Below are 15,907 nucleotides of genomic sequence, written 5' to 3'. Positions count from 1 at the left end.
GAGGGAGTGGTCTTTTCGGAACGCTGATAGGGGAGGGGAGGGAAATATATCCCTGGTGGTGGGGTCCGTTTGGAGGTGGCGGAAATGACGGCGGATGATACGCTGTATACGGAGGTTGGTAGGGTGGTAGGTGAGGACCAGTGGGGTTCTGTCCTGGTGGTGGTTGACAGGCGGGGCTCAAGGGCGGAGCGTATCATCCGCTGTCATTTCCGCCACCTCCAAATGGACCCCACCTAACCTGCAATCTTCTTCCTGACCACTCCGTCCCCACTCCACTCAGGCCTATCACCCTCACCTTGACCTCCTTCCACCTATCGCATTTCCAACGCCCATCCCCCAAGTCCCTCCTCCCTACCTTTTATCTTAGCCTGCTGGACACACTTTCCTCATTCCTGAAGAAGGGCTTATGCCCGAGACGTCGATTCTCCTGTTCCTTGGATGCTACCTGACCTGCTGCGCTTTTCAGCTCTGATCTCCAGCAACTGCAGTCCTCACTTTCTCCTCGAATCTTTTCTGTGTGGCTGGTTTAAATTAGCAGAGGGGTTTACCCCGTGTTCTAACAATATATACCCTCAAAATATAAATAAAGAGGGCTTCAGAAAGGTATTGCAGTAACTGAGGTGACTTTAGCCTTCATCTAGACGTATCAAACAGACAAAGGAGGTTTTGAAGACAAGCTCAGAGTGTATTCAAGACAGTTTTGTAGAATAATATACTGTCCAACCAACCAGATAATCGGCTATTTTAGATCTGGCAGTGCGAAATTGAATAGGATTAATGAATCAATTCAAAATAAAAGGTGGGGCTGTTCTCCCTAGAGAAGGTTGTGAAGTAAAAACAGAAAATATTGCAAGCACTCAGCACATACAGCAGTACATATGGAAACAGACAGCGATCATGTTTCAGGTCATAACCTTCTTTCAGGAAGGTTCTATTAACAGGTCATAAACTGAAATATTAACTCTTCTCTTTCTCCTACTCCACATGTTCCCAGGTCAACTGTGTGCTTCCAACATGTTCTGTTTTTATTTCAGATTTGCAGCATCGGCAGTATTTTGTTAGTGTACAAGGGTGAGAGAATATCTGACAGATTTAGTCAAAATCATGAGGGGTACAGATGGAACATGTTCTCATTGGTGGAATGGTCAAGACCAATTTAAGGTGATTGGTGAAAAGAAGCACAAGTGATAGGAGAAAAGCTCTTTTATGCAGCAAGTGGTATCTGGAAAACCAAATCCAAGAAGATAGTGGAAGGTATTTCATCATGGTTTTTAAAATGGACTTGGATAAGCACCAAAAGGAAAACAAGTTGCAAGACTTTGCAAAATGCAATGGATTCAGACTAACTATATTGTTGTTTTGAGAGTTAGCGCAAGCTTGTTGGGTCAAATAGGCTCTTTTGAGCTGATGATTCCTAAGATTCTATGGTTCTTTGATTTAGTACAGTTTATGGTTTGTTCAATTTGGGAGAGTTTTAGAATCCAAATTGTTGAAGGAAGTTAGAAATACATGACACAAACATAGATGCCACATTCTCATTACTCTGTTTTTATATTTTTGAGCAAAATAAAAGTACTGAAGTAAGCACATTTAAGTGGATTAAGCACTTAACAGACATTCACCTATGTAAATGAAATTTCAGTGCAGAAATCCTTCCTTCATGACTCCCAATGTCTTATACACATTTCAGTAAATTAAAAAGTTAACATCATGAACTACAATCCCTACCTAGAGGCAGCTTTCAACAAACATCTGATCCCATTCCTTCTGCTTCACTTACCATTTTAGCCAGAACAGCAGTTTTCAATATTTCAGTTGACTGAACAGCAGTTGGAACACAAATATTCCACCCAGCATGCCTCAGTAGAACAACACAACTGATTGAGCACTCCTTACGAAGCTTCAACATTGAAAACCACTGTGGTGCATTAAAACAGCAACACAGCAGAAGAACATAAACAGAAAAATACGAAAGCAGAACAATTCATGTAAATAAATCAATTGGAGGACAAAAGATCTACTAAATTACATGGCTCCATGTACTATGGCAGAAATATATCAGGATTAAGAGGAGTTTGATACATTACTCAACCTTTAATTTTGTGTTATCAATGTCATACCAATTCTTTGGGATGCTCCTAATCATACTGTTTATTATTATCACATATGTGGAACAGGACAAAATACAGGCAAGCCAAGCTAAGAATTGATTAAATAAAAAAAAAAGGTCTTTGTGGAAAAATATTATTACTTTGCTCTGGGAAGATAATTCAGACCATTATTGCATATGGCAGCATCAAGCAGTGCCACAACAGTAGTGTCTTTTCCAACAAAGTTGACTGCAAATTGTGTCAACTACTTTACTCAAATTGTAAACAGGTCAGACATGTTAAAAAATATTAAAACATTTTGACTTTCAACAAAAAACATATTTGTCTTACAAACTGTGTATGTGAACATGTATAATAATTCATATATTTACCATATCAAGAATCGCTCTTTTTGAATACAAATGTAATGCTACATCTGCGATATTAAATCCTTTCAGCAACCCAAGGTACTTGACCTCACGAAGCACAGATGAAAGCTGAGTGAAAATAAGTAAAATGTGATTCAGAAATGGAATCATCTCTCACAGAAGATATAATATCCATATTGTAACCATGGCTACATACAATTTTAGGTTCCAAAACTGGAAAAAAATGTCTTACCTCAGGGTTAAAGTTCACAGAGTATAAACCAGATTCTTCATTCCATTTGAGAAATGGTTGATTCAAGTTTGCCTGACAAACAGCATCTAGACTTTCTATCCACAATGAGTAGATTTGTTGATCATAGTTATCGATTAAAGCTAACATTCTGTCACATTTCTGGAAAACTAGATTTGCTTCCTTTGTATGTAGACTTCTACAAACATACCAAGCATAAAAAACAAGTTATTTTAAAGAACTATAATTATAACTAAAAATAAACTATAATATGAAAAATATTTTGTCTTAAAGTAATAACTTTTAAAGCTATATTTACTGATGATTAATGTGTCTGAATTGATTTCTCTGACTTAATATTCTTTCACGAAGCTCTTGGGACCACTTCAGGTTGCCTGCTATCACTGGCATATTCTTATGCAATACTACATTATTCATCTTCACCTGCAGAAAGATGATGTCAAACAGATATATAATCACCAAAAGCAATTAAAGTGACACAGTCAAACATCTGTTCAAAGCATGTTCTATTAATACAAACATTACCAAAAGAAAATAATAATTAATTTTATTCGCAAATTCAATATGTTTGAATAATCAACATAGTATTTCAATTCTTCAATATTTTCATATATTAAGATCTTACTACTAAGAAATTTTAGCCTTCATGGCTTGAACTTACCTTAGACAAAGTCAGAAATCACACGACACAAGGTCATAGTCCAACAGGTTTATTTCATTCATCTGACAAAGGAACAGTGCGAGAAAAGCTTGCGATTTCAAATAAACCTGTTGGACTGTAACCTAGTGTTGTGTAACTTCTGACTTTGTCCACCCCCATCCAACACTAGCACCTCCACATTATTACTTTGGACAAATGTGAGCACATTGTCAATTGCTACAAATCCAGCACTGGCCATTTTTTGACATTTGGCATTTTAGGAAACAATTGCTAACAACCAAATTTATGGAGAGACATTAGAAGAGATAAAGGTAAACAAGACGTTCAGCTTGTGAAGAGACCATAGAGAAAACAGAAGCCATTGAATTTTGCACATTCTCAAACCACTGTCTTCATTTGCAGGCAATGCACCAGAGATGCCCATTCTAGCATGGAGCTCCTGAACCACACTTAGCAGCATTAAGCATAATGTTGCAACCCATTGTCTTATGAGACAGAAATCTTCCATGATGACAGTGGCAGTAAATATCAGTTATTGTTTAAAAACAAAGAAGCTTTCTGCAAAGTAAATTTCACAAAGTCCTGAACTTTTTCTTCTGAGAAAGGTGCATTACACAGCACATGCAGCAAAGCTTCCCCCAAGAGTACATAAGTCTCTATTGAAGGCACATGCAAAGATATGTCAACTTATTTTGTAGTTAACAATGATGCTATATGCTTGCTGTAGATAAGGGTCAGGTTATTATGGATAAACCAAAGTTTGACACCCTTATCTCCATTTTCATCAAGTTATAGGAAGCTACAGCACAGAAAATGGCCCTTCAGACTATTTAGTCCATGTTAGTCATAGACAAACCACCTGACTATTCTAATCCCATTTTTTAAACTCTTGGTCTGTATCCATTATATGCTTTGGCATCGCAAGTACTAAGTTTAAATTCTCCCGAAATGTTATGAGGATTTCTGCTTCTACCACCCTTATAGGCAGTGAATTCCAGATTCCTACCATCCTCTGGGTGAAAATGTTTTTCCTCATATCTCCTCCAAACCATTTATTCCATTCATTATATCTATGCACCCTACCCTCTGACCCTGGACATTGACAGGGTAAAAGTCTCTTCCTGCCTACTCAATCTGTACCCCTCACAATTTTATACATCTCAGTCATATGCCCTCTCAAACTCTTTTTCTCCACAGAAAACAAACTCCTTTCAACATCCTGGTAAATCCCCTCTGTATTCCTTCCACTGCTTTCACATTCCGTCCTATAATGTAGATTCCAGAACTTAATGCAATACTCTAGCTATGGCCTAACAAACATGTTATACAGTTCCAGCATAACCTCCCTGCTCTTAAAATCAATGCCCCAGCTAATAAAGGTAGGTCTACTAAATATTTTCTTACCACTTTATCCACATGTTCTGACACCTTAAGGAATTGTTGGGCATGCACAACAAGATCCATCTGATCCTTGGTGCATCCCAGGATCCATCACCTATTCCCTTGCCTTGTTCATCCTGCTTAAGTGCATTGTTTCATTCATCATCATTCCAGGTATATTCAGTGCTTTGTATACATGTAATGTCAAAACGTTTACCTAATAATAATGAACTATTTGAAGAAATGGTAGAAAGGCTACACAAGGGCAATGCAGTAAATATACGGAATTGGATTTTGAGATCATTGATGAAGCAGCAGTATTGCTAGTGACCTTGAAGAAAGCTGCTCAATGATCTATGATCTCCCTGGCATGGACTTCCTTTTTTTCCCAACAGAATCTTAAATCTGCTGCCAACTCAAAGGAAAGTTTAGCAGCAGTGATCTCAGCATGCAGCGTAAGGAGCTAGGCACACAATGAAATATTCTTATCAATCGTAATGTTGGTGATCAAGTTTAATGATCAATAAGAAACTGGTCCAAACACAGCGATGTTATCTAAATGGAGGATGGTTAACTGCAGGGAGAAAAAAAAAAATCAGTGGTACTGCATCTGTAAAAAAAATGTGCTTCATTGACATCAGAGTTAACAATGACTCATTAATGGTGCTACAGGCTAACCTCACCCTATATTCTAGGACAATGAGTTTTCCTATCATTGCAGAGGCAGTTTTGAAGGTCAGCACTGGGATGGGTTGGGGGACACAAGATGGAATATTAAGAGGGTAATTAGCTCTGTTATGGAATTGAGCTTACTCCGAATAGTAGACTAGCCAAGGTGAATATTGTTATTCGAGTGTACAGTGCAGATGAAAATTTTCCAATGATGCACTGGATCCTGCTGTGTCAAGAGTCCAAAAACTCTAAGGCTTTTTATCAAGTTTCATAATTTGACATGAGATTGAAGTGCTTTTGCTTCCTGAAGCAGGATGCATACCATTGCAACTATTTCATGGACACTGAAGTCTCCACTAATGGAACTGTTAGCTTGGTGGTTGCTGGTCCTCGTCCATAGTGCCACTGCTACTTCTCCTCATTGGCCAATCAGCAGCAGCCACACAGCAAGGTTATCCAAGAGCAGTGCAGCTCAGGTAGCCCAACATCAGAATCTGATCAGTGTACATATTGAACGTGGTTTCCAGAGACTGCTCCATTCTTCACTGTCAGGAGGTTCTCACCTTCACTAAGTCCTTCAGATTCAAAGGTTTGGAACTATATTTTAAGGCCACTCAGATAGCGATTGTCTGCACTGCAATGTCACTCAGTCAATTATAATACCCCTGACCCCTGGAGAAATCTCACATCAATATAAAACAAGGTTGACTGGCATCCTAACAGAGGTTCTGATCTAGGCAGTCAAGTAAAGAAGGGAATCCTGTTCCCAATGGTGGAAGGTGGAGACTTCCCAGCAGATCTGAGTGGCCTGGACTGAGGTTAGCAAGTAGATCAGTGCCCATTCCTCATAAGTGTATGTGGATTTTGTGCAGGAAAAAGAGAAACAATAACCTGTGCTCTGCAAAGATGTGGCACTGTCTATGAACTGCAAACTGACACTAATAGGAGGCATCACTCAGTGTAACTTTGCCAGTTCACAGGCATGCAACATAGGATAGCCACCTGCAAGTGTCAGGACCACATAGAATGCATGCACTGAAGGATTGACAGTCACTTCATTCTATTATACTTCATATATAGGGGAGAATGAGGGAGCTCTAATCATGCTCATAGTGATCATTCACCAATCACAACTGGTTTCTGTCTGCACGCAAAAGGAGGGTGCAGGCACAAACTAGTGGAGGAGTAACAGATATTTGCATCTTCATCTCTTTTGTGAAGCAAACTACAGAGCTCATAGGACAGGACTAAGAGTATACACGTGCAGATAGATAGGATTTCTCAAGGTAGCTGTAAGTAAGTCTCTTGCTCTAAGATATGCAGATAGCGCAACACGTTTATTTACATAACAGACTATGTATTTGGAAGTTAATTGTTTCTCTTCTCTACTATAGGTACTAGTAGGAGATAGTGAGGACTGCAGGTGCTGGAGATCAGAGTCGAGACTGTGATGCAGGAAAAGCACAGCAGGCCAGGCAGCATCTGAGGAGCAGGAGAATCAATGTTTCGATCAAGAGCCCTTGATCAGGAATATAGGTACTAGTGGTTCACAGAAGCAGTAGATTAATGGGAGGTTGGCTCTGGAACCTCAAAGAAGACATCGGCACAACTGCACCGTACACTAGAATAGCAATATTCACCTTGGCGAGTCCACTATCCAGAGTAGGCTCAGAGATTACAATCTAGTGAGCAAATCACTGACACAGGTCCACAGTCATTATAGGAAGTGACATTCAACATGTCTACGCTTGGGTAATGGCTGGAGATCAGGCACCAATTACATCTCATACTGAGAATGTGCCTCTGCATTTGGCCATAAGTAACATGTTGAATATGCAGAGACACGTAGGGACACACCAAGCAAAGGTGCCAGATGCTTCTTGAGTAAAAGATGGGGAGAACTGTGTCTCTATACTGCTTTGGTGGTGAGTTTCCCCATGCTTTTACAGCTAAAAAAATGGAAGTTTTCCACCTCTTCAGGCTAAAACATAAAATTTCCACCTTCTGTGGCCTAATAAACAATTCCTCTTCACATTAATGGTTTCACCAAATGAGCTTCTCAGCCTGCAGGATTCAAAGCTGAATCCTGTTGTCATAGTGACCTTCCCTTGATGATACATGCTGTTGCAGTGCTGTGAATAAATCTCACTACTTTACAGTTTTAATAAATATTCCCATACACTTTAGCAGCTTTGTTATCTGTGATTTTAATAAATTCCTCCTGCCTCCACTACAGTTTCAATTATGCATTGCCCATTCTTACTGTGGCCTCAACGGTCTTTTTTAGTTCCTGAGAACATAGAACATAGAAAAGTACAGCACAGAACAGGCCCTTTGTCCCACAATGTTGTGCTGAGATTTAATCCTAACGTCAAATATAGTAACTTAACCTACACACCCCTCAACTCACTGCTATCCATGTGCATGTCCAGCAGTCACTTAAATGTCCCCAATGACTCTGCTTCCACCACCACAGCTGGCAACGCGTTCCATGCATTCACAACTCTCTGCGCAAAGAACCTACCTCTGACATCTCCTTTATACCTTCCTCCTAATATCTTCAAACTATGACTTCTGGACACAATATTCCAAGTGTGGTCTCACCAGGGACTTGTAGAGCTGCAGCAAAACCTCACAGCTCTTAAACTCGATCCCCCTGTTAATGAAAGCCAAAACACCATATGCTTTCTTAACAACGCTATCCACTTGGGAGGCAACTTTGAGGGATCTGTGTACTTGCACACTCAGATCCCTCTGTTCCTCCACACTGCCAAGAATCCTGTCTTTAATCCTATATTCAGCATCCCAAGTTTGACCTTCCAAAATGCATCACTTTGCATTTATCCAGGTTGAACTCCATTTGCCATTTGTCAGCCCAGCTCTGCATCTTGTCTATGTCACGTTGCAGCCTGCAGTTGCCCTCTATACTATCGACGACACCTCCAACCTTAGTGTCATCTGCAAAATTACTAAACCACTCCTCAACCTCCTCATCCAAGTCATTTCTAAAAACTACAAAGAGCAGAGGCCCAAGAACAAAGCCCTGTGGGACCCCACTCAACACTGACCTCAAGGCAGTGTACTTCCCATCTACAACCACTATTTGCCTTCTGTCAGCCAGCCAATTCTGAATCCAGATAGCCAAATCTCCCTGTATCCCATACTTCCTGACTTTAATGAATGAGTCTACCATGGGGAACCTTATCAAATGCCTTGCTGAAGTCCACATGCACCACATCCACTGCTCAACCGTCATCGACCTGTCTTGTCACCTCCTCAAAGAACTCGATAAGATTTGTGAGGCATGACCTTCCTCTCACAAAGCCATGCTGTCTTTAATCACACTATGCTTTTCCAAATAGTCATAAATCCTATCCCTCAGAGTTCTTTCCAAAACCTTGCTGACCACAGACGTAAGACTGACTGGTCTGTAATTGCCAGGGATTTCCCTATTACCCTTCTTGAAAAAAGGAACGACATTCACCTACTTCCAATCATCCAGTACGACTCCTGTGGAGAGTGAGTTGGAAAATATTCTTGCCAGCAGCTTAGCAACCTCCTTTCTCACTTCCTGGAGCAGCCCAGGATAAATCTGGTCTGGCCCTGGAGACTTATCAATCTTAATGTTTACCAAAATGTCCAGCACATCAACTTCACCAACCTTGATCTGGTCAAGACTGTATCCCAGCTTCTGTAAGTTTTCATTTACAAGTTCCCTTTCCTTGGTGAAAACCGAAGCAAAAAGCTCATTTCGGGCCTTCCCCATCTGCTCAGACGCCACGCACAAGTTCCCTACGCTATCCCTGATCGGCCCTACCTTCTCCCTGATCATTCTCTTATTCCTCACGTATGAGTAAAATGCCTTTGGGTTCTCCCTAATCCTTCTTGCCAAGCCTTTTTTGTGCCCCCTCCTGGCTCTCCTCAGTCCAATTCTGAGCTCCTTTCTAGCTAGCCTGTAATCCTCTAAAGCTGTGCTAGATCCTTGCTTCCTCCACCTTACTTAAGCTGTCTTCTTCCTTTTGACGAGAAGTTCCTCTGTTCTCGTCATCCCAGGTTCCTTAATCTTACCCTTTCTTACCTGTCTCAGAGGAACAAATTTGTGCATCACTCACAATAACTGCTCCCTAAAAAGTCTCCACATGTCTGAAGTGCCCTTTCTGTGGAACAATTGCTCCCAGTCTGTACTTCCCAACTCCTGTCTGATAGCGTCATAATTTCCTATTCCACAATTAAGTATCTTCCCTCGGTAACTGCTCTTTTCACTCTCCAAGGCTATGCTAAATGTGAGGCAGTTGTGATCACTTTCACCAAAGTGCTCTCCCACCACAAGATCTGACACCTGTCCTGGCTCATTGCAGAGCACCAAATCCAAAATGGCCTCTCCCCTCGTTGGTCTGTCTACATACTGAGTGAGAAAATCCTCCTGAACACACCGAACAAAAACGGCCCCATCCAAACCATCTGCACTTAGGAGGTTCCAGTCAATATTAGGAAAGTTGAAATCACCCATAACAACAACCCTGCTACTTTTGCATTTTTCCAGAATCTGCTCGCCTATGAGATCTTCAATCTCTCTACTTCTATTAGGTGGTCTGTAGAAAACCTCCAATGTAGTGGCTATTCCCTTGCTGTTCCTAACTTCCACCCATACTGACTCAGTAGACAAACCTTCCTCAACAACCTTTGTTTCTGTAGCTGTGATGCACTCTCTGATTAGCAATGCTACACCCCCTCCTCTTTTTCCACCCTGCCTGTTCTTTCTAAACATTCTAAACCCTGGAACATCAAGCAATCATTCCTGCCCCTGGGAGACCCATGTCTCTGTTATGGCCACAACATCATAGTCCCAAGTTCTGATCCATGCTCGAAGTTTGTCACGCTTATTTCGGACACTCCTTGCATTAAAGCAGACGCACTTTAACCGATCCCTTTGTTTCATCGCGTGAGAAACCTTTCTGATAGATTCAATATATCCTGTCACTATCCTATCTGCAACTGGCCCCCTCTCAGACATATGACTCTGATTCCCACCCCCCTGCTAAACTAGTTTAAACCCTCCCGAATCACACGAGCAAATCTCCCATCCAGGACATTTGTGCCCCTCCAGTTTCAGTGCAACCTGTCCTTTATGTACAGGTCCCACCTTCCCGAGAAGGTATCCCAATGGTCTAGGGATTCTTCCATTTGAATCCAAATCTGACTAGGCTTCCCAATTACCCCGTTAGAATTCTAGTGTTGCAATATTCCTGGTTGCACGACTTCATTTTCAAATAACCTCTGTGGTTCTTGATCTCCTTTACTATAGCCACGCTATGTCTGTGACCCTCAACTGGACCTATAAACACTGCACTGACCCTGAAGTTTTCTCAGCCTGCAAATGTGCTATATTTTTCAAAACCTTCCCTCCAGGAATTTCAAATGATGGCCACTTTCTCTAGCCTGAGCATAAGCTTGAGACCACTCCTACATTTAATAAGCAGCTGATGTAATCTGTAGCTGCTAACTGTGAACAGTGTTTCAGCTCTTTGCTACCTGTAGCTCATATCTCTGTAGCTTCTCTTACCAGGTCTGTAAGACAAATCTAAGGGTACATATGAATTCACAGATTATTTTCAATAAGAGAGATGAATTAAAAGTGGAACAAGATGTTGATGGGCAGAATATAATTACTATTAAAGAGACTTGACTGCATAATAACCAAGGATAGGAATTAAATATCCAAGTTTATTCAATATTTGAAGAAATGGCAAAAGTTAAAAGGAGGTTGCACAGCATAATTAGTAATAGATGAAATCACTACAATAGTGAGAAGAGATATTTGCTCGGAAAATTGAGATATAGAATCAGTATGTAAGGAGCTAAGAGTAATAGAGTCATAGAGATGTGGAAAACTTTAGTGGGAGTTTTCTACAGGCCTCCGGGTAGTCAAGGATGGCAGTAAACAGAAAGTTAGAGAGGCACATAACAAGTAAAAGCATGACTGACTTTAACCTACATATAGATAGGGCAAATACATTAACAATAAGACAGTGGCTGTTGAATGTGAACAATGGAATGTGTGCAAGTTTTATTTTAAAATCAGTAGACGAAGCAACCAACTCGTGAACACCATTGTGGGTTTGGTATTGAGCAATAAGAAAAGATGAATAATCTTACTGTGCAGGGTCCTTGAAGGATGAGCGACCATAATATGATAGAGCTCTTCATTGGAATGGAAAGCTTTTCAGCATTCATTCATGAGATTTGGGCACTGCTGGCTCGGTCAGCATTTATTGCCCTTGAGAAGGTTGTGGTAAGTTACCTTTATGAATCATGTGAGATCACACCTGAAGTATTTTATGCAGTTTGATCTCCTTACTTCAGAAATAATGCACTCGGCATGGACAGAGGACAGAGAAGGATGTACCACACTTATTCTTGGGATGGTACGTTTGTAATACAAGGAGAGACTGGGCTGTTATTCACTGGAGTTTAGAAGAATGAAAGGGGATCTCATTGAAACAAAATTCTAACTGGGCTAGACAGACTGAATACAGGGTTATTGATTCCCTAGCTGTGTGGTCTAGAACAAGGAGGCCATGGTCTCAGGACACAGGGTAGGCCATTTCAAACTGAGATGTTGCTGGGAATGGAGGGTTTGAGTTTTAAAAATAGGCTGTATAGGCTGTGACCTTTTTCACTGGAGCTTGAGGGTTGACATTTTAGAGGTTTATAAAATCACAAAGGGCATAGGCAAGGGTTTTTTTCCCTAGGGTGAGGGAGTTTAAAACCAGAGGCAGCATTTTTAAGGTGAGAGGAGAAAGTTTTAAGTACAAGGGGGGCACTTTTTTTTTTAAACAAAAGAGTTTGGTTCATATGGAGAATTAACTGCCAGACGTAATGGCTGGTACAGGTACAATTACAACTTTTAATAGGCATTTGGATAAGTCCATGAATAGGAAAGTTTTGGAGAGATGTAGGCCAAACACAGGCAATTAGGACTAGTTTAGTTTGGGAATGTGGTTGGCGTGGATTGGTCAGACCAAAGGATCTGTTTCCTATGAGATAAAGAGGTGGTGAACCTGTGGAATTCTCTATCACAGAAGGCTGAGGAGATGAAGTCACTGAAGATACTTAAGAAATAAATAGACGGATTTCTAGAGGCTAAAGGTGTATGGGGAGAGAGTGGGACAATAGCTGAGAGATGGAGTATCAGCCAAGACAAAACTGAAAGAAAGAGCAGGCATGACAGACCAAATAGCTGACCTATTGCTGGTATTTTATAAATTTCTAAGAAACACAACCGTTGATTCCACTTTGATGAATCTTGGCACGAGTTACTATTCTGTAGGTTTCTGGACTTGTTAGCTTTCAGCTGTTGATTGTCTCCATGAATTGCTCTCTGAAAACAGTGTATAGGAAATTCTTCTGAATCTTTCAGTAGAATTCACACTGCTGTCTACCCTTTTGTATGGCACAACTAGAACAATTTCCAATCTGCACCACTTCTCACAATGTTGTGAGATGAAGTAATGTGTACTACTGGCACCATGTTGTAAGGTCAATCATCACCACAGCTCATTATGGTGTAAGATACACAGGGTAGATTTGCTATCACTATCCTCTTTCCCAATAGGGATCTACAGGGCCTGCTGCATTAGAGGAAACTGTCTAGCAAACTAATGAGTGACTATCATCTTATTCTATGACAGTAACTACCTACAAGTTACACTGTTATGACAGACATCACTCAGAAACTGAGGGAAACCTTGATGTTAGGTCTAATTCATTCAACATCCAAAGTTGCACTTCTGCTCAAGTCCACGTAACATCATCACACTAGCCCTTTCAGATCCTTACACCTTTATACAACAGAAGAAACACATTTCTTGATTGGGAGAAATGAATTGCAAATGAACACTTAATTCCAGTGAGTTATATTTTTACATGAAGATTGATTTCCTGTTATCTGCAGGGAGGAGAAAGCGAGGACTGCAGATGCTGGAGATCAGAGTCGAGAGTGTGGTGCTGGAAAAGCAGAGCAGGTCAGGCAGCATCTGAGGAGCAGGAGAGTCAACCTTTTAGGCAAAACCCTCTCATTCCTGATATCTGCAGTCAGGGAAGATCAATTGCCTTTTTGCAAAAGTTGATTCCTCTGGCAGGAATTTGAATTTTTGACTCCTGCCTAACTAATTTCATCGGCCAGCCATTGTTCTTGCTTTATGCATACAAGTATAAACACTGTCATCAATCTGTTGAGCTGAATAGCCTGTCTTTCTGCTCCAGATAGGGAAACGTTAAATAAAGACAACCTTTCCCAGAGTACTGAGTAGGTTTACTTGTTGAACTGGTTGTCGATCTGCTCCCACTAGTCTCAAAATTGCAGCTGGAGCAGGAAGCAAGCCCTTAAGAAACCTACAAAGGAATGAGAGTGGGTGGGTTGTCCTCGATCTCACCTGCCTGCTCAAAATTTCTGACATATTGCAGTGAATGATTAGGCAGCGTCACTCCTCCACCCCCACCTCTTTCAGGCAGCAAACCTCCCAAGGGGGCCCATAAAATTCTGACGTAGTGCTATGCTGTACCATAATTCTGTGACCACATTCTTCTGTAACTTGTTCCAGAATCTGCTCTTTGAAGAAGCATAGGCTGGCTTTCAGTGGTGTTAGCCTGTCATGGTATTGCGCCCTGCTCAGGTATGCAACTACTTAATTGCATACTTAGCACTGGCTTGTCGCAATGCATACTTAACCTGTGCCAATTTTCATACCTAATTAAATTTTGTTACAATAGACACCTACCAACTGTCTTTCTCTGCTTCCCAACTTACTGTGCAGTTTGCAAGTAAATGTTTTTTTAAAAATCAATGTCCTTTAAAACAATAACAACAGAATTTATGATTCAAAACTGGGGACTGAAATGAGTCTGAGTGCCCCAGTCCAATTATTCTCCTCGCCTTATCACCATCACCTGAAGACTTAAGCTAAGACTGAACTGATAAGAATGGAACCCAACAAAAACAGGTATGCTCAGCAAGGCATAGTGGAGAAGCGCCAGAGGAAGATTACATGGTCACCATCACAAAGACTGCAGACAGAAGACAGATATCAAAATAAATACTTAAACATTTTCTAAAATGTATCTTCCTACCAATTTGAATTCAAATTCATTCTGAATTCTCTTCCCCTTGGCACAGCAATTCATCGTATTCTTTAGACTGAAGTGGAAATGATTCACAGCATTGACAGCTCACACCTACTTGGAAATCATACCCCAATGGCTTTAAATAAAAATCACATTTTTGAAACTTACCATGAGTAATACTGAAAGTGTTATTTTACCTTTGTTTGTTTATCAAAAATTTCTTTGCAGCTGTCGATTTCTGCCTCAAACATTGAGAGAAGGTTGGTATATTTCACAGCAAAAACGTTGGCAATGACAGGTCGTTTTTGCAGCACACCAAATATTGACAAAACCTAACAGAGAAAAGATTTTTAATTACAAACTATAAGTTAATTTCAATTGAAAAAGACATTATATTAGTTGCAACTTTTCTCTATTACTTCATGTACCATCTATTACTTCATGTACCATCTTCTCAGCCTTAAGTAAAATATTGGCACTGCATCCACACTGCATCCTGTTTGACCTATCTGTCTATTGATACGTGAATGAACAGCATGAAATCTAAATATTTTCTCCAAGAAAAGAGACTAGGAACGGTGGGTGAGCAATGGGATCTAAGATTCTAGCAAATCACTAAAGGATAATGCATAGTTACTAAAGGTACCCAAAACAGATTAGAGAAATATTCAGCTCTCTTTTAAAGGAACGGGAACATAAACAGAAGGAAGTGCTGTTCGTTGCACAGAGTCTTGATTGAACCTTAGCTGGAGAATGGCATTTGGCTTTGAGAAACATATCTCCTGAAAGATATACAGGCTTTGGTGCAGATTTAATTCCCTCATGATAAAGATAAGGCCTTCCTGCCTTCACCACGCACCTGAGGTGTGGTGACCCTCAGATTAAACTCATCATCAGTCATTGCTAACAAGACAGCAGCCCTATAGTCTGGTAGGACTAAAACAATGTTAATCTTACTGACCTTGGAGAGCTTACAGTACAGATTCACTTGTATTATACCATAGTTTAAAAAGTGTTACAATCTTGGACCAGAGTCCTGAATTGTGTACTTTAAAAATAAGTCTAAGAGGATTCTGGGTAATCCCAGATGGAGGACGGGAAAAATTTCTGGCTGTAAGAGCTGCTCCTTTTTTTGAGGTATTTTAGGTGCTGGAGGTGATTTCCTCGAATTCCAGGAGCAGCAATTACTGTTTTATATGCTGTCGCATTGTTTTGGAACTTTGGAAAAAAGTCAAAACAACTGCAGTTTTAAAAGGGAGAAGAACAGACAAAGGAAGCACATGGTGAGGACAGTGCAGGAGAGAGAGAGAAAAAACCTGCACAGTTACTGCCTTTGCTGTTT

The 15,907-nt window shown here is 40.6% G+C and overlaps 1 protein-coding gene across 6 annotated transcripts in view; it reads right to left on the bottom strand.

Moving 5' to 3' along the window:
- dnah9l (dynein, axonemal, heavy polypeptide 9 like) overlaps positions 1-15,907 on the bottom strand; it is a 427,363-nt gene that overhangs the window by 366,804 nt on the left and 44,652 nt on the right. For all 6 annotated transcript variants that reach the window (XR_006312134.1, XM_043693606.1, XM_043693607.1 and 3 more), the window contains exons 11-14: positions 14,763-14,897; positions 3,028-3,152; positions 2,712-2,907; positions 2,483-2,587 (exon numbers count right to left, since the gene is read on the bottom strand). Coding sequence is in view for 5 of the 6 variants with exons in the window: in XM_043693606.1 (XP_043549541.1) it covers positions 2,483-2,587; positions 2,712-2,907; positions 3,028-3,152; positions 14,763-14,897 (561 nt within the window). In the remaining variant the exon portion in view is untranslated. The remainder of the gene's footprint in view (positions 1-2,482; positions 2,588-2,711; positions 2,908-3,027; positions 3,153-14,762; positions 14,898-15,907) is intronic.

Source organism: Chiloscyllium plagiosum, chromosome 7, assembly GCF_004010195.1.
Source record: "Chiloscyllium plagiosum isolate BGI_BamShark_2017 chromosome 7, ASM401019v2, whole genome shotgun sequence".
Taxonomy (NCBI): domain Eukaryota; kingdom Metazoa; phylum Chordata; class Chondrichthyes; order Orectolobiformes; family Hemiscylliidae; genus Chiloscyllium; species Chiloscyllium plagiosum.
The sequence above is the reverse complement of the archived record's forward strand: the minus strand, read 5'-3'. Positions and strand labels throughout refer to the sequence as shown.